Source organism: Vipera berus, assembly GCF_964194415.1.
Source record: "Vipera berus genome assembly, chromosome: 14".
Taxonomy (NCBI): domain Eukaryota; kingdom Metazoa; phylum Chordata; class Lepidosauria; order Squamata; family Viperidae; genus Vipera; species Vipera berus.
Genome location: NC_138217.1, coordinates 8,722,945 through 8,741,103, shown reverse-complemented (window position 1 = coordinate 8,741,103; position 18,159 = coordinate 8,722,945). Strand labels below are relative to the sequence as shown.

Sequence of the window (18,159 nt, the reverse complement as noted above, 5' to 3'; positions counted from 1 at the left end):
GGGAGGAGATGGAAAGGAAGAAAGGAAAGAAGGAAAGAAAGAAAGGGAGGAACGAAGGGAGGGAGGGAGGGAGGGAGGGAGGAAGGAAGGAAGGAAGGAAGGAAGGAAGGAAGGAAGGAAGGAAGGAAGGAAGGAAAATGAGAGGATAATTTTTTTCTGTTTCTCATTAGATTTTATTCCTTCAGCATCTCCCAATTCTTTGGAAGGAAAGACCTTCCTGGGATGGTGGAACTGATATTTCTCAGGATATTTCTCCCAACTTTTGAAATTCTTATTTGTAAAAAAAAAAAAAAACCACACACACTATCAATTAACCGACTAATTGATCAGTTTATCGTTTTGACCACCAATTTTAGCAAATCAGATCATTCTGCCTAAAAGAATCCAAATATACGCTCAAATGTGCAAAACTCAGAAGAGGGAAAGGTTGTGATTACAGCAGCTTAAAACGTTAGGAGCTTTTGATAAATAAATAAAAAAAGCACCTCTCTGTTGTTGTTGTTTTTTATTGCAAAGCTTGCTCACTCTCCGTGTCTCGCTTTGTGAAATAATTCCATTTTATGTCGATCAGGCCAAAAAAGGACTTTCCTATTAAGAGGCCCCGGGAATATTCACACGCTGAAAGAGGGCTACACTAAAAATGATCTTTTTTCCCCAGGAAGGAGGTGTGAAGATCTTTAAGGAGCTGTTCTTTCAGCACTATGGAAGGTCACAAATATTCTGGCTATCTAGCTGATGACGAGAGCTTCAGAAGACCTCAGGTGAGGACCAAGGAAGGACCAAGGGCTTCCCTTCACATGCCTTTGTAGAAACAGGACTACCCAAACTGGGAGCTTACGGGAGCAGATGGCACTTATAAAAGTCTCCAGCATCAACACAGAAAAAAAAAATCACCCGTTAGCTTCTTGGGAAAGCCAAATTCTCCACGAAAATCAGTTTCCTGACTGTAAAACAAAACAAAACAAAAATGTAGATCCAGATCCAGGAATTTAAGTCTCTGCCAGGAGCCTACTAAACTTCTGCAGATGTTTGTCGCCAACTCAACCCACCCAGTAAGAGTTTGGTCCCCAGCGGCAATCGTGCCTTCTCATTTCTTCCCAATTTGGCAGTGTGGACTTTGACTCCCAGAATTGCCCAGCCAGCACGTTTCCCAGAGAATTCTGGGAGTTGAAGTCCACACATCTTCTGAGCTGCCAAGGTTGAAAAGCCCAGATTTACTGTAATAATCTTATCAATCCATCACAGCCTTTGGTTCCAGGTTGGACACGTGGGCACCTCAGCTTCTGATCCTCATAAAAGTGAGTCAATTGAGGTTAGCAAAAGTGTATTAAAACATATCCGGCAACTGTTGGAGACGTAGACCAAAACCAGGCACTTACTACCCTCTTTGGTGGACGTGCCCTCAAACCAAAAGATATTGGTCAAGAACACACATCTAGTTAGAGAAAATTACTAAAGGACATATAGATTTGAAGCCAGAATTATTTTTGTTAGGCATACTTGTAGGAGTAAGAGTGTATATATCTAATATTACATGTATTAACTGCAGCGAGAATCCTATTTGCTCAACCGTGGGAAAAAATGAAGATTTCAGTTAAGAGTTAATTTAAAAAAAATTTAGATTGTGCAAAAATGGATAGATTGGCATTGAAAATGAAAGAGAAAGAAGATTCGGTATACTTTAGAAGATGGGATACCTTTGATCAATGGCTAGAAAGACGAGGTAGAGAGAAAGGAATTTGACATATATAAGTAAGATAAATGCGAGTCAATTGCTATGTTTTGATATGTTTTGATCACGTGACATTGGGGAGGCTGCAACGGTCGTAAGTGTGAGAAACGGTCGTAAGTCCTTTTTTTCCAGCGCCGTTGTAACTTGGAACGGTGACTAAAGGAATAATTGTAAGTTGAGACCTTCCCGTGCTTGTGTTTGTTTACTACCAGCTGTTCTGCCTGCCTTGCAGGACGGCAACGACCACGCCAGTCCTAGAAGAGGTCCCTGCGACTGGAGGAGCATGCTTCGGCCTCCGTCTCGCTGTCAAGACCGAAGCCCAGAGTCGTCCAGCTCCACCAGGCCCCTCCACAGTTTCTCCCAGGGAGACCAAGGGAAGCGAAAACGACACCAAAGCAGCAACAGCAGCAACAACCACCACCACAGCAACCAGAGAACCAGCGACCTGGCCAATGAATTTTCCGAATTTGTGGACTTCTTAGCTGATGAGGACGTCCTGGAGAGCCTTCAGCAGATCGTGGAGGACGCCGTCAAGAAGCTCCGCGATGTGACGTCCCAAAGCGGGGAGCCCATCTTTGACCTCCAGGAGGAATCCGCCTCGAGCGTGGAGAGCGAGACTTGGTCTTATTCCTACACTTCCACGCGTTCCCAGATCCAGTACCAAGCCACCACCACCGTGTCCAGCTCGGACGATGACCGGGACAAGCACTTCCTGAGTTCAGAGTCGTCAAAGGCAAGGGGCAAAATTTGCCTCTTGGATAAATACGTCTCCAGGCTCCCCAAAGTCGGAAAACAAGCTGGTCAGGAGCTGTCGGGAAGAATCCATGCGGAGGTATTTTCTAAGTCGAGGCCATTTTGTAAGAAGAGTCCTGGGGGCCCAAAGTTCTGAGGTTCGGATTTGTGTGAGGGAACCCAGTGCCAGAAAAGGAATTTTTTTTTTGGCCTTAAATTTTCAATCCCTGGTACTAAAAAAAAAAAAAAAAACAGGGGCATCCGAACGTGGCTGTTTTAAGACTTGTGGACTTCATCTCCCAGAGTTCCACAGCCACCCATGCCTGGCTGGCTGGGAATTCTGGGAACTGGAGTCCCCAAGTCTTAAAGGAGACTCCTGGCATAGAGGAGCCAGGCCATTATCAGCCTGGGTTTGGTGGTAAGTCTGCAAATCAGATGATGTAATGGGAATGCTGGCAGTCCTCATCTTACGGCCACAATGGAGCCCTGAATTTCTGCTGCTAAGCCAGTCAGATGTGAAGTGCGTTTTGCCCCATTTTATGACCTCTCTGGCCACAGGATCACGTGACCCTCCCGGGGACACGGCAACTGTCATAAATAGGAGCCAGTTGCCAAGACTTAAAATTTTGATCACCTGACCATGGGGATGCTGCAACGGTCGTTAAGTGTGAAAAACAGATATAAGTCACTTTTTCCACTGCTGTTGTAACTTCAAACAGTCAATGAGCGTTTGTAAGTCCAGGTCTACCTATAATCTTGAGGAATGGGATGAAGAGGCAAATTGGGTCTGGCTCACTTAGCCTTTCTTAGCAAGAGAAATTTTGGTCCCAATTGCTATAAATCAAGGACTACCCATATATGAAACAGGCTCTGTCTTTTATCAGGCTCTTATCAGACATTCACTTGTCTGAGATGGTCTAGGTTCTCCTGCTTGAGCAGGGGGCTGGACTAGAAGACCTCCAAGGTCCCTTCCAGCTTCTCTTCTCTTCTCTTCTCTTCTCTTCTCTTCTCTTCTCTTCTCTTCTCTTCTCTTCTCTTCTCTTCTCTTCTCTTCTCTTCTCTTCTAGGGAACACCTGCTGCCAGCATCAAGTTCCCTTCGTCCAGTGCGCTCCCACTTGGAGGGTCTTCTCAGGGTGCCGCCGGTAAAAGATTGCCGGCGGATAACACCCAGGGGGAGGGCCTTCTCTGTGGGCGCGCCTGCCCTCTGGAACCAGCTGCCCGTGGAGCTCAGGACTGCCCCTGACCTTCGTTCATTTCGCCGGGACCTGAAGACCTGGCTCTTTGAGCTCTCCGGCCCAGGCTGAGAATTTTAACTGGGGTTTTATTTTCAGGGATAATTTAATCTTTTAATTCTCTTTTAACTTTGTATTTTATATTGATGTGATTTTAAAATGCCCTGTAAACCGCCCTGAGTCCTTCGGGAAAGGGCGGTATATAAATCTAATAAAATATAAAATCTAAATCTAAATCTAAATCTAAATCTAAATTTCTTCTCTTCTCTTCTCTTCCATTCCATTGCATTCCATTCCATATTCTATTCTATTCTATTTTCTATTCTATTTTCTATTCTATATACTATATTCTATATTCTATTCTATTCCTTATCCTATTCCATTCCATATTCTATTTTATTCAATATTCTATTCAATATTCTATTCTATTCTATTCTATTCCATTCCATTCCATATTTTGTTCTATTTTCTGTTCTATTTTCTGTTCTATTTTCTGTTCTATTTTCTGTTATTTTCTATTTTCTATTTTCTATTTTCTATTTTCTATTTTCTATTCTATTCTATTCTATTCTATTCTATTCTATTCTATTCTATTCTATTCTATTCTATTCTATTCTTCATTCCACTATTCTATTCTATTCTATTCTATTCTATTCTATTCTATTCTATTCTATTCTATTCTATTCTATTCTATTCTATTCTATTCTATTCTATTCTATTCTATTCTATTCTATTCCATTCCATTCCATTCCATTCCATTCCATTCCATTCCCCCTGTCCCCAAAGACGCCCTTTTGGTGACTAGGATGAATTTGTTCTCTTCTGATTTCTTTCCCCATTCTCTCTCTCTCCCTCCCTCACAGTCGTTTTCCGAACAGTCGGGAGAGAGCTACTTCCAGCAGCAACATCTGCACATCTGGGCCAAGTCCTTTGAGCATCCCAGGAGGGAGTTTTTTGCCAAGGTGCAGAGAGCCCTTCCTCAAGACGCGTTCTCCTTCGAGTCGCTCCACAAGGAAATCACCAGCGTCTTGAAACGGCCGATTCAGCATGGCCTCCCGCTGCACTACGTCTGCCATGAGCACCTGCACCTGTTGGAGTTCTTAGAAGAAACCAAGATCCTGGAAGGTCTCCAGGATGTCATCAACCAAGCGGTGCTCAAAATTTTGGAGGCCACCGTGACGGGCGGCATCGTCGATTTCTTTGAGGAGCGCGGCTACTCTACCTCCTGGGATTCGGAGGAGGAGAACATCTCCGAAACGTACGCGAGCGAGGAAGAAACCTCCGAGGGTGACAAGCTGTATGTGATCTGCAAGAAGAAGGAGGAAACCCTCTCGGAGGAGGAGGAGAAGGGAAAACGCACCCCGCCTGGTCTCCCCAAAACCAAACAGAAGCCAACCACTCCGGAGGAGTCCGCTCGCAAATCCAAGTACGTCTCGCCCAAAACGAAGGAAACCCCAACCAAGCCAAGATACGTCCCACCTCCCCTCCCGAAATCCAGACAGAAGAAGCAAGAGCCAAGCCAGGCTGAAACGGAGACCACCAAATCGGTATCGCCGAGGGTTTCTTCTCTAAAGCTTGGGAGACACCGAGGCAAAGTTGAAGGCTCCTCGGTCATGTCTGAGCCGCCGTTCCCAGAATGCTGAGCTGCACAGGCTAGGGATGCTGGGGACTGGGCTCCTCGTCCATTTTGGAGGGGTAGCGGGGTGGTGGAGAAAGCTGGCCTAGGGGGTCTTCTCCATGAGTCAACAGTGGTTAAACCCATGGTTGGACATATGGGGAGATTGTTCTCCTTATAGAGCAATTATTTTGGTCCTTGGCTTATGAATCATCTGCTCGTCTCTGCATCCTGATTCCTTCCTACTTTTTGGAAGACGTGTTTAATCTTGGCTAGCAAAAGAGCAGGGAAGAAGCCTTTGTTCTTTAGTTCCACTGAGATCTCCCCCTTCTGCAGTGTAGCCTCCCTCTCGAGATCCTATTTCAATAACAGAAAGCAGAGGGAATGCTGCTCGGAGCAAGCGGGAGTCCTTATCAGCCAGTAGGGTGTTCCCGAAAGGAGCTGAAGGAATGAAATCGATTAGGTACTAGATCACATTAGATCAAATCAGGTTAGGGTTAGAAAATCGGATTTGTAGAGAGGAGATGGACTGCATTCAATTAGATTGGATAACTCTGGGTTAGATAGCAAATGGATCGAACTGGCCTGGACTAAACTGGGCTGGGTTGTGTTGGTCAGACTGGTGTCAGGTGCACAAGATCAGGTCCACACTGCAAGGTCCAAGTGGTCTTGCACCGATTCGTTGCTCCTTATTGTACCGAGGTATTTATTGTGAAGTAACTTATTGGCCCTCATGTCTGTGCACAAGAATCTTCTCAATTGCTTGACTTTAGCTAAGGGTCAGCGGAATTCAAAAGAGCTCATTTGTGGCTACTTAGGGATTCTTGGCTGATGCCTCTTTTAACTCCGCCCTAGGTCCTGCCCTCTTTTCTCCTACGATTAGATTGGATGAGATAGCAAATGGATTGGATTGGTTGCATCGGATTGGATTAAGCACCTGTAAACAGGTCCTGCCTCTAATTGTCAGTGTGGCCCATAAACTATTTTCTAAAGAAGGCCAAAGAAAGAATACAATCCCAGTGGCTTTTTAATAGTCTGGCATATCCTTGTCATGCCACAGAAGTTTATTTTCATTTGCGTTTCTCTACGCTCTCTTAAGTGGGACCCCTTTATCCCAGACTGCCTTCCCTGGGAACCTGTAATCTCTGAGCAGGTTTTTATTTTACGAGCTTCTTTTGCACCGGTCCCTTAAACCGGGTTCTCCTTTTCTCCTACTTCTTCAGACCAGGCATATCATCACTCCGAAGGACATCAAACGAGCTCGTCTCCAGGGAAAACCTCTTCCCAAGCAGTCCATCATCGACTTCCTGATCGAAAACGCCGCCAAGCTGATCTTGTACAAGTACAATTACGAAACGCTCCTGGCCGAGAAACTGGGTTTCATCTCGGTCCCAGTCACCAAGGTCTTGCTGGAGATCATGTTCGGCTACAAGAAAATCAAGGGCAGCGGGATACGTCTCTCTTCTCAGATTGACTGGACCAAAGTTTACGACGAGATCTCCAAGAAGCAGCCGACCAAGCCCAAAGCGCCCAAGCAGGAGAAGAAGAAGAAAGGGGAAGACAAGAAAGAGAAAAAAGGCAGAGAGAAGAAAAAAATAGAGGAGAAGCAGAGTCTCTTCACCAAGCCATCAGACCTGCCCAAAGGAAAAGTGGTGGCCGTCAAGCTGCACGGAGACCAGAGCAGCAAAACAGAAGGCGTCTCTGAACAGGGCGGGGCGGAGATTTTTGAGATCATGCCTCCTCAGTTCCCATCGGATGCCGAACAGGCCTCGGCAGAAGAGACCGGTGGCACCCAGCTGCCAAGCTCAAAGCTATCTCCTCCCAGTACGAAGGTCTCAACCATCACCGTAGACGATCCTAAGAAATCGGGCGCTCAGGATTTGGAGAAATCTCCTTCCGCTCTCGGCACACCAAAGTCTTTGTGGTCCGCCCGAAGAGCTAGCCCTGCCGTTGTGTTACCGGAGGTGGATGCCACCAGCCAGGGCTCTGAAGCTCAGGGCAAGAAAGCTTTCTCTCCAAAGTCCAGCTTGGCCGGAGAAGGGAGCAAGACGGTGCTGCCCAAAATCTGAAACGCAACTTCTGTCTGATTAATAAAGGATATACATTTGTCTACAGACGTCAGACCAGTGCCTTCCGCCTTCCACTGCATCTAACCGGTATCTCGCCCGCAAGATGACCAGCCCGTTGAACTTTCCGATGTTGAGTTTTGCTTTTTGGTTTTAATTCGGGAAACGTTGAGTTTTATTCTTCAGAAGCTAGCCTATCTTCCACCTGGTTCGGAGATGTTCTTTGAGTTTTACATACTTTTTTAAAATTCTTTTTTAACATTAAAAGGCCTTTTTTTTCTTGGCTTCCCATCTATCCTATACTTTACTTTACCCATGTAACGAAGCCACCTTAGAAAGGAGTATTTGTAGCTCAGGGTTGAAGTGAGGGGTCCTTGGGTGTTCTCTGAACTTGGTTGTTTTCTTGCAGACATTTCATTACCCAACTAGGTAACATCATCAAGGCTAGGAGGGAGAGGGGTTTGCAGAGAGGAGGAGGAGGAGAGGAAAAGGGGGATTGTGGGATTACCTAGTTGACTTAACAAAACATTTGCAAGAAAACAAATCTCAGAGAGCACCAAGGACTCCACAGTCGTCGTCCTCCACCACCACCACCGCATAACAAACCCCACATCCTTTTACCACTGATGACCCTTCCTAGTTGGGCAACGAAAAGTCTACAAGAAAACAACCAAGCTCAAGAAGCCAGAAGGACCCCCTCACAGAAACAAGGTTTGCTGGGGTACTTGAAGGGTTTCTGGGTTAAGGTCTTTTGCTGACTCTAATAAAAGGGGGTTCATAAATTGATTAAAGGTCTCTTTCTTCAATGCATGGCTTTGGATTATGGATTTTCCCCCCCTTCTCCCCTTGGAGACTTTTACAAGGTAGTGAACAAATCAGTGTGCTGCTGTATCTGGTGGATCTTGCTGAACCATCCAGAAACAGAAATCTGGGTTAAAATTAAAACAATTTAGCACACTGTGAGAAAGCATCCCCAAATTTAGATGTCAACTGAAGTCTGCTTACAAAAAAACAAGTCTCTGTGTGGGATGAGTGGGGGGTCACCTTCCCCCATCCTCAGCTCCTCCTTAAATTTAAATAATCTGTTTTCTAGGATCAGATAATAAATGGAATCACACCGTAACCGAATCGTCTGCTTCACGCAGTATGCTAAATCACCCCCCTCCAAAAAAATCTCTCCTAAACTAAGGTTAAGGCTACGTAACCCCAACTGCCCTGCTTAATGCTATTGTTGAAAGTTAAGTTTGCAGGTGAGATGGTTGGCTTGGTCTTAATTTATTTAATGTGCTCCTAAAACTTTCAGGTCTCTGAAGTTGCTTTGTTCAGCCACAGGAAAACAAGGCAAAAGGATTGCGTTTATTAACTACCCGGATTGTGTAAAGTGGAAAATTCATAAGAACAGATTTGGCAGAATAGAGGCAACAAAGCGGTCCATTTGGGTCTTAAAAATAATAAGCTGGCAAGGGAGAACTGCAAGTCATATAGACATAACACTACACAGCGCTGAATGGGATTTACACATGTTACAATCTGTACACGTTTGTGTTAAATAATCCAGTGAGGTTTATTTCCAGATAACGTAATAACAGCATAAACCCTGTCAATGTCAGAACTTGCTTAGGCATCACTTAAATGAATTTGAGATACAGTTTCTCTTTCGTTCTTTTTATAGCAGGCTATCTACTTTATGTTTTCACTTTCTAACTTCATCCTGTCTAGCATGTGAGGTTTGGGAAATGGGAAGATACTTTGCAACCAAGCTGTTGTTGCTGTGTTGTAAATTTTGTTCGTGGCTCTTAAAATATCTAGATTAGAAGTTTTTCTTGGAATGGACCTTTTATTGTATATTCCTTGCTGTTAATAGGTGTGTGTGTGTGTATACATACATTTTTTTTTCCAGGTAAAACGTTTGCTAGCATTGCATCATAAGGAGAGTTGTGAAGTTGGCTACCACACTTTGATTGACCTTTTTGTTTTAGAAGGCTTAAATCTCTCATTCTTAATATATTTTTACATACGATTTTAGATTTGGGATAAACCTTTTAACGTTTTAAACTCCACGAACAAGATTTAGTTAGAAGAATTCAAGAAATACTTGAACTTTAAGTAATGATGTCACTAATTGGATATAATTGTCCAAATGCTGCCTGAAATTGGAACATTTCTCCCACATTCATCCACCTACAGAGTAGTCCTGGTTGGTGCTTCTGTAAACTTTGAGAAGGGAAAAACTGATTTTACAAATATAGTAGATATTATTAATTTTGTCATGTACTCTGTACTTTATTGTAATTGCTTGTTTGGACGTTATCAATGCTAGAAGGGAGTGGGGTTTGCGGAGAGGAGGAGGAGGAGGAAGAGGACGGAGGGGGGAGGAGGAAGAGGAGGAATGTGGGGTCCTTGATGCTCTCTGCGCTTGTTGATTTTCTTGTAGACATTTCATGACCCAACTAGGTAACGTTATCAATGCTAGAAAGGAGTGGGGTTTGTTCTCTTTGTCACCCTATATCAGCAGTCCCCAAACTTTTCTATAACCTGCACCCCCTTTTTCTTTTTCTTTTTTTCTTTCTTTCTTTCCTCTTTATTTTCCTTTTCTTCTTTCCTTTTCTCTTTTTTCCTTTCTTTCTCTCCCCTTTCTCTATCTCCTTTTTCTCTTTTTCTTTCCCCCTTTCTTTTTTCTCCTTTCTTTCTCTATCTCCCTTTTCTCTTTCTTTCTCTCTCTCTCTTTCTTCTGCCTAGAGGTTAAAGGGGCATGCCAGCTGACATAATACACCAATAAATAGCTCCCTTTTTAATCTTTTCAACACGCTAAGAACTATCAGAAACCCTTAATCCCCCAAACAGGAGACATTTTAATCAGATCCTTCGTTTGAGCCAATTAAAGATCACGTGACAGGAAGGCGGGATTCGAACCGGCGTCCTCCTCAAGGTCTCCGGTTCTGGACGGCAGCGGCCACCTTTGAAGGCCCCGCCCACCCTTCCACCCTCAGCCTTTCCGCCCGGCCCCGCCCTCTTTCCTGGCCGCCACGTCGCCGCAGCCGGTTGGTCGGCCCGCCGCGCGCTTCGAGCCTATCAGCTCTCCGGCCTCGCGCTGCCGGGAGGGCGGAGCCGGAACACGTGCTCCGTGTTGGCAACCGCCGATTGGCTGCCGCCCAGCGCCGGCACCGGAAACGGCTTCTGAGGCGAAGCTCGAACCGCCGCCGGGAGAGCCACGGCAGGAGCGGAGATGAGGCGACCGCGCGGCGGCGCTTCTTCCTCGGCCCGGCCCGGCCTGCTCCCCGCGTCGTCGCCGCCGCCGCTGCTGCTGCTCGTGCTGCTGGCCTGCGGGCCCGGCGGGGCGAAGGAGGCCGAGGCGGGCGCTGTCACCTGCGGCTCGGTGCTGAAGCTGCTCAACACGCGGCACAACGTGCGGCTGCACTCGCACGAGGTCAAGTACGGATCCGGTGAGGAGAAGCGGCCGAAGGGGCGACGGGTAGGGGAAGGGCGGACTGCAGCTCCCAGAATCCCCGGCCTGGGGTGGCCGGGAACCCCTCGGGGGGGGGGAGGGAGGAAGGGAGAATAGAAGGGAGGGAGGGGTCTTTCGGGTAGACGGCTCCTGAATGGGGAGGCTCTGTCGTCAGGAACGGGGGCTACCGGGAAACACGGGCTCTTAGTCCTTTATAGTGGGAGGGTTGAGGGCGCCTCCCGTTCAGATTTATTTATTTATTTATTTTAATTCAATTTTATATCCCGCCCTTCTCCGAAGACTCAGGGCGGCTTACAAGCTTAGCAGTAGCCTTCATTCTATGTATATGCCTGCTTATTAGGGCTTTCACACACACCCCAAGTGGCATTATTACAAAGTCAGCTTAATTGCCCCCAACAATCTGGGTCCTCATTTTACCTACCTGGGAAGGATGGAAGGCTGAGTCAACCTTGAGCCTGGTGAATGGGGAGTCTCTCTTATGAATGGGGGATGTGGGGAAAGATGGGTCTAAGAGTCCTTGATTTGCGGGGTGGAGGCGAAGGAATGATGGTGCCTTGCATTCAGATAGAGGCCTCCTGAATGGGGAGTCTCTCTTATGAATGGGGGATATCGGGAACGATGGGTCTAAGATTGCGGGGGGAGAGACTTCCTGAATGGGGAGTCTCTCTTATGAATGGGGGATGTGGGGAAAGATGGGACTAAGTCCTTTAGTTGCGGGGTGGGGGGGAAGGAATGGTGGTTCCTTGTATTCAGATAGAGACTTCCTGAATGGGGAGTCTCTATTATGAATTATGAATGGGGGATATTGGGAAACACGGGCCTAAGTCCTTTATAGTGGGAGGGCTGAGGGTGCCTTGTATTCAGATAGAGACTTCCTGAATGGGGAGTCTCTTATGAATGGGGCATATGGGGAAAGATGGGTCTAAGAGTCCTTGATTTGCGGGTGTGTGTGTGAAAGAAATGGTGGTGCCTTGCATTCAGATAGAGGCCTCCTGAATGGGGAGTCTCTCTTATGAATGGGGGATGTGGGGAAAGATGGGACTAAGAGTCCTTTAGTTGCGGGGTGGGGGGGAAGGAATGGTGGTTCCTTGTATTCAGATAGAGACTTCCTGAATGGGGAGTCTCTATTATGAATTATGAATGGGGGATATTGGGAAACACGGGCCTAAGTCCTTTATAGTGGGGGGGCTGAGGGTGCCTTGTAATCAGAGAGAGACTTCCTGAATGGGGAGTCTCTTATGAATGGGGGATATGGGGAAAGATGGGTCTAAGAGTCCTTGATTTGCGGGGTGGAGGCGAAGGAATGATGGTGCCTTGCATTCAGATAGAGGCCTCCTGAATGGGGAGTCTCTCTTATGAATGGGGGATATGGGGAAAGATGGGTGTAAGAGTCCTTTAGTTGCAGGGGGGGGATGATGGTGCCTTGCATTCAGATAGAGACTTCCTGAATGGGGAGTCTCTCTTATGAATGGGGGATATGGGGAAAGATGGGTGTAAGAGTCCTTTAGTTGCAGGGGGGGATGATGGTGCCTTGCATTCAGATAGAGACTTCCTGAATGGGGAGTCTCTATTATGAATGGGGGATATGGGGAAAGATGGGACTAAGAGTCCTTTAGTTGCAGGGGAGGATGATGGTGCCTTGTATTCAGATAGAGACTTCCTGAATGGGGAGTCTCTATTATGAATGGGGGATATGGGGAAAGATGGGACTAAGAGTCCTTTAGTTGCTGGGGGGGAGAGAAATGATGGTGCCTTGCATTCAGATAGAGACTTCCTGAATGGGGAGTCTCTATTATGAATGGGGGATATCCTGAAGGATTAGTGTGGGAGCTGATGGTGCCTTGTATTAAGATAGATAGACCAATCCTGAATGGGGAGGCTCTGTCAAGGGTCTACTGGGAAAGGTGAGTCTAAGTGTGAGTGAAATTGCTTTCTACTTCCGATAGACATGTCCTGAATGGGGAAGCTTTGTCACAAATGGAGGCGATAGGGAAAGATGGTCCTGAGTCCCATGGTTTTTTCGGGGGGGGGGATTTGATGATGCCTTGTATTCAGATAGACACTTCCTTAATGGGGAGGCTCTGTGGCAGATGTGGGCTACCTGGAAAAGTTGGCCTAAGTCCCTGGAGGGTAGGGATGATATTGTTCAGATAGACAGCTCCTGAACCAGGAGGATCCCTCACGGATGGTAGTTACAAGGAAAGATGGGTCTAAGCCTCCTTTGGGTGGGGGAAGCTGTTGGCTTGTATTTCAGATAAACAGCTCCTGAATTGGAAGGCTCTACTAAAAATGGGTGTTACTTGCTGAGGTGGGTTTACTCTTCCCACCCCACCCCCCAAGCTGGGCTGGGACCTTCCCCTGGTGTTGCCTCTTGGCTTTTGCCAAACTGTCCATAAAGGATTTATCGAAGGGCAGCCAGCCACGTGTCTTTTCTCCGTGAATAAAATCAGAAAATAAAAACTAGAAGCTGCGATGGCTGGGTGCTATGTTTAACATTGGGGGGTGGATGGGTAGTGTACAAAATGGGCTTTAAATAGGGTTGGAGGGAGTTTGCTTAGTTCTTCAACCTCTGGAAAGCTAATAAACATGACGCTTATTATTACTATACCAAGCTATAATTGCTGTTTGCTATTGCTACCAGTTTGTTCCTAGTGGTCCCAGACAAAGTTTCTGGATAAAGAGGAGGGGGGAAAAAACAAACGATGTCCTCTGTCAGTTCTCTAGCTTCGGCTTGGTAGATTGCTTCTGGCTATGAGGTTTCAACATCCACGTCTAAGGAATCGGTCAGACTCAGACCAGAGTTTCCATCCAAGTGAGCGCCCTTTTTTGAGTGATTGGCAGAATATTCTAAGGTAAAGTCCCTTGTCTGTCATTGAAAGCTAGTTTGCTTCTGTACTGTTTATTTTCTACATGTACATTTGGAGACCTTATTGTAGTTTCCTTGTACAGAGATTTCATTTTGTGCTCTTCCGTGTTCGCCATTGATGGATCAAGAAAAAGGAAAAGGAATGTAGCGCAACATAATTATTGTGTTTTCTGCCCATTCTTCTTGGGAACGTATAATATCAGCACAACAATTCACTGATGAGAGGGTAACTGTTTTGTTATTAGGTAGTGGCCAACAGTCAGTGACTGGAGTCGAAGGATCAGATGATGCTAACAGCTATTGGCGGATCAGGGGCAAAATTGATGGATCCTGCCAACGAGGAGTACCAGTAAAATGTGGGCAGGCGGTCCGACTTACTCATGTCAACACAGGGAAGAATCTGCACACCCATCACTTCCCATCACCACTCTCCAACAACCAGGTAAAACTGGAGTATATTTGATATATTTCAGCTGCATGGATACATTTAAATCTAATTGATTCTACTATTGAGTTGGAGCTTTAGGAAGAATGCTTATCTGGTTGAAATGTCAATTATGCTTTTTAATTTGTTGCCTACCATTTGATACTACAGATATACAGCAGCGGCCCCCAACCTTTTGGGCACTAGGGACCGGTTACGCGGAGAGGTTTTTCCGCGGACCGGAGGGGGCTTGATTTCGCATACTGCCCGCATTCTGCAGAGGGGGCTTTGCTTGTTTGCGTGGCCTGGTGCCAGTTGGGGATCCCAATATACAGCATAACTCTGTACCAATTTAAGAAAGACGTCTTGCTATGCTTATTTTTCTTTTGATGAGACCGTGCCCTCAATTTTGCGAATTTTGTAACGAATTTATAACACATAAATGAACCGTTTTGGACAGTTCTAATATTAAATCCATATGCTTGTTTGAGCTATTCTGTTTGTTTCTTACTATGCAAAAATACATTTCCAACAAAATTTATATATATATATATATATATATATATATATATATATATATATATATATATATATACACATACACACACACACACACACACACACACATATATACACACATACATACATACAAATGGCAAGATACTAATTCCGCTTAATGATAAAGGACTGCTTTGTAAAAGCAAGAGTCTTAATGCCATTTTTTTTTCCTACAGTACAAATTGTGACCTTTTTTTGTCAGGCCCAAACAACCAAGCATACACATGCAGAGTTCAAGCAGTTGCCTATAATACAGGAATCTCCCCAGACTAGCAACCTTCTCTAGGGAACAATTAGATAAGGCTTCAAGGACGGGGGGGGGGGGAGGCGGGGTGTCAGCCATTTCCCGTCTGGTTGAGTTCTCCACCTTGCTACTATCGATACTAGTAACAGCTCTGGAAAAATATATATATAGAACAAGAGAAAGTGTGAGTGATAACTCCCTAGCTCTGTAATTAATATTCTACTTGACATTGGTGTGAGTGGTTTGTTAATGACGCCACACAGTGTGTACTTTGCGGTTTAGACTATCAAAGTGTTTCACAGCTATTTGAAACTGATACAACAATCTGATTATTTCTACTAGGAAGTTAAATTTACTGAAGCTGCTACAGGGCTGAGGGAAAGTACTTTATCTAAAACACAATGGGAGGCCCCATTAACATTTTTTGCTCTGTTTTTTTTGTTAGCTGCAAACCTTTGATGCCTTAAAAAAGGATAAAGTTGCTCTAGAAAATATTGACTTAGGTCGCAGTGCACTAAAGCAGAGTCAAGTGTATGTATTCGTGACTTAAAAGCCTTTGCTGTTTATGCTTCAGCAAGTCACAGTATACATGTAATTTGAATCGCTTCAGCAAGTCACAGTATACATGTAATTTGAATCGCTTCAGCAAGTCACAGTATACATGTAATTTGAATCGTATTGTTATTTCAAAGCTAATCAAGTCCTCGTCCCAATTTATCACTTCTCACCTGGGTTGCCGTCTTTCAGTTTTACAGGCTAAACCACAAACCACAGGAATTGTGTTCACACTGCAGGCTAAACCAACACAATTTAGCTCAGGGTTTCCTAACTTTAGATCTGTGGGCTTCAATTCCCAGAATTAAATCCCCATCTGGTTGGCTGGGGAATTCCGGGAGTCGAAATCCACAACTCTTCAAACCTGGCCAGGTTAAGCTGACGGTCTTGTGCATGCCAGGATCTTAATAAGCCACCATTGGGAGATTTTGTCTTGCAGTGTAAATCCAGCTTGAATCAAACCGACAAAGATGCCTTGTCTTGACACACTTCTCTTTTTTTTTTCCCCCTCCCACCCCATTTCTGCATTTGACAGGAAGTAAGTGCCTTTGGGGACGATGGTGAAGGGGACGATTTAGACGTGTGGATGGTGCAGTGCAGCGGAACGTACTGGGAGCGGGACGAGGCGGTACGCTTCAAGCACGTGGGGACTGATGTGTTCCTGTCCGTGACGGGGGAACAATACGGGCACCCAATCAGGGGCCAGCGGGAGGTCCACGGGATGAATTCCGCTAATCACCACAACTACTGGAAAGCCATGGAAGGGGTTTTCATCAAGCCCAACTCGGACTCCACGAAGCATGACGAACTCTGAAACGTGAAGGGCCCCCCCCTCTCCCTCCCCCCCCACTGCTTCCTCCTCTTGCGTAAATTCCCCTGCCACAAAGCTCAGCATCTTAAAGGCACAGTCTCAGGCTTAATTCTGAATGATCTAAATCCAACCGGTTCCTTTTCCGTAGCTGCTTCCTCTCCCTGTCTCCTTCGTTTGCCCCCCCCTTTTTTTCCCCCTGAAGGAAGGAAAAGTGATTTGCTGTGTATATTCTTAATTCCGAGGTGCAATAAAACATAACTTTTATAATTCTTTCTCTTTAAATAGTCTTGGAAACGGTTTCCACCGACAGTCACGGATGCTGCGTTCCTGATCTTATTAGCTTATTAGGTCTCATCCAGTTTCTCTGCCCTTTTTGAAAAAGCCTGTGGCAGGGGAAGACCAGGAGAAGATGGGTAGAAAAATATATATTAAAAAAGCAATACCGTAGATCACCCCCAGCTTTCTGCTGCTCTCACCCCTCCGATCCATCTGGGACTTTACACAACCTTTGGTTGTATTCATCTGTCTTATCTTTCATTTCAGTGGGAAATTGGCAACCTGTTGGTTTTTTTCCCCTTCTAATAAGAAACAGTTGCTTAAAGAAAAGGAATTAAGCTTTCCACAAAGTGCTTTAAGGAAATCCAGAACAAGCCATGGAAGGACAAGTGAAATTGCTGTAAAGTGTTAGGACGCTGGGATGCCGCCGTCTTTTGTGTTTATTCCATTCTGGTGTGTGTAAAAATTCAGCCTAGCGGAGTGGGAATTAGCAATTCAAAGCTACAGAAAACCATTCAAAATCTACCTTCCAGGACCTCCAAGCGAATCGCTATGTATCTGTGAACTCAGAACAGTAGGAAGAAGAAACGTTTAAAAAAAAGTTTTTAATTCTAGAGCCCGGATTTCTAAAGTCGCTGATTTATTTCCTCTGCAATCAGCACTTGGCCGAGTTCTACCAAATCTAACCAAGTGGTAAATTAAGGATTAAGTGTCCAGAAATCTGAGCTTCACTGTCCAGACTAGGTGTGACGCTTAACATTGTCTCTCTTGTCTTGATTTGCTGTGTTGCTTTTTTTCCGTTCCAGTTGTCAATCGACGTTCTTCTCGTGGTCAACATTGCTCTGAATTTTCTGAGATGTTTTCCCCCCCTCTAAGGACTTCTGTACACCTGCAAAACCATCCTAAAATCTTCTCTTGTAACTGCCTTGTGAGGTGTTGGTGTATTTGAGGAGAGACATCAAGACCGCATAAAGTGAAAGTGCATTAGATTATCCCTAAGTATTAATATTCAAGGGCTTATGACTTCTCCTCTCTGTCCCCTTGGCAGAAATTTACTCCAGCGGTGAAATTACAATTCAGGCCATAAGTGGGAGCCCCCACGCCTGGAGCTTTCTTTAAATGAAAGTCGCAGTGTCTTACTGGTGTCTGACTCACCGAATTCACATATTTGTGGTGAAATTCCCTTGGCAAACAGTAAATTTGCCAGGAAAACCACCTCCTCTATAAGGTTTCCTTATAAAAATGCTCGATCAATCCTTACCATTTGTTCTCAATGTGAATTTTGAGGGCCAATGTGGAAGACCATTTCCTGTATAGGTTGACCTTGACTTTAAAACCGATTTCTTTAGTGTCCGAAGTTAACAAGGGCACTGGAAAAATGGCTTAGCACTGTTTTTCCCACTTAACAACCATCGCAGCAGCAACTGGTTCTGATTGATGACTGTTGCCGTGTCCCAGGGTCATGCGATCCCCTTTTTGCGACCTTCTGAAAAGCTAAATTTGCTTAACGAACAGGGTTTCCCTGCCCAAGCAGGGGGTTGGACTAGAAGACCTCCAAGGGCCCTTTACCAACTCCTGTTA

General features: G+C 45.4%; 2 protein-coding genes across 2 annotated transcripts; both read left to right on the top strand.

The window, feature by feature from the left end:
- Positions 1-610: 610 nt before the first annotated feature.
- CCDC116 (coiled-coil domain containing 116) lies at positions 611-7,642 on the top strand. The gene is made up of 4 exons (XM_081338665.1): positions 611-761; positions 1,965-2,564; positions 4,561-5,244; positions 6,536-7,642. Exons 1-4 carry the CDS (start codon positions 702-704, stop codon positions 7,379-7,381), a joined length of 2,190 nt encoding a protein of 729 aa, XP_081194791.1. The 5' UTR covers positions 611-701; the 3' UTR covers positions 7,382-7,642.
- Positions 7,643-10,551: 2,909 nt separating this feature from the next.
- On the top strand, positions 10,552-17,549 carry SDF2L1 (stromal cell derived factor 2 like 1). Its single transcript, XM_081338717.1, has 3 exons — positions 10,552-10,821; positions 13,956-14,152; positions 16,027-17,549. Exons 1-3 carry the CDS (start codon positions 10,605-10,607, stop codon positions 16,303-16,305), a joined length of 693 nt encoding a protein of 230 aa, XP_081194843.1. The 5' UTR covers positions 10,552-10,604; the 3' UTR covers positions 16,306-17,549.
- Positions 17,550-18,159: the final 610 nt, after the last annotated feature.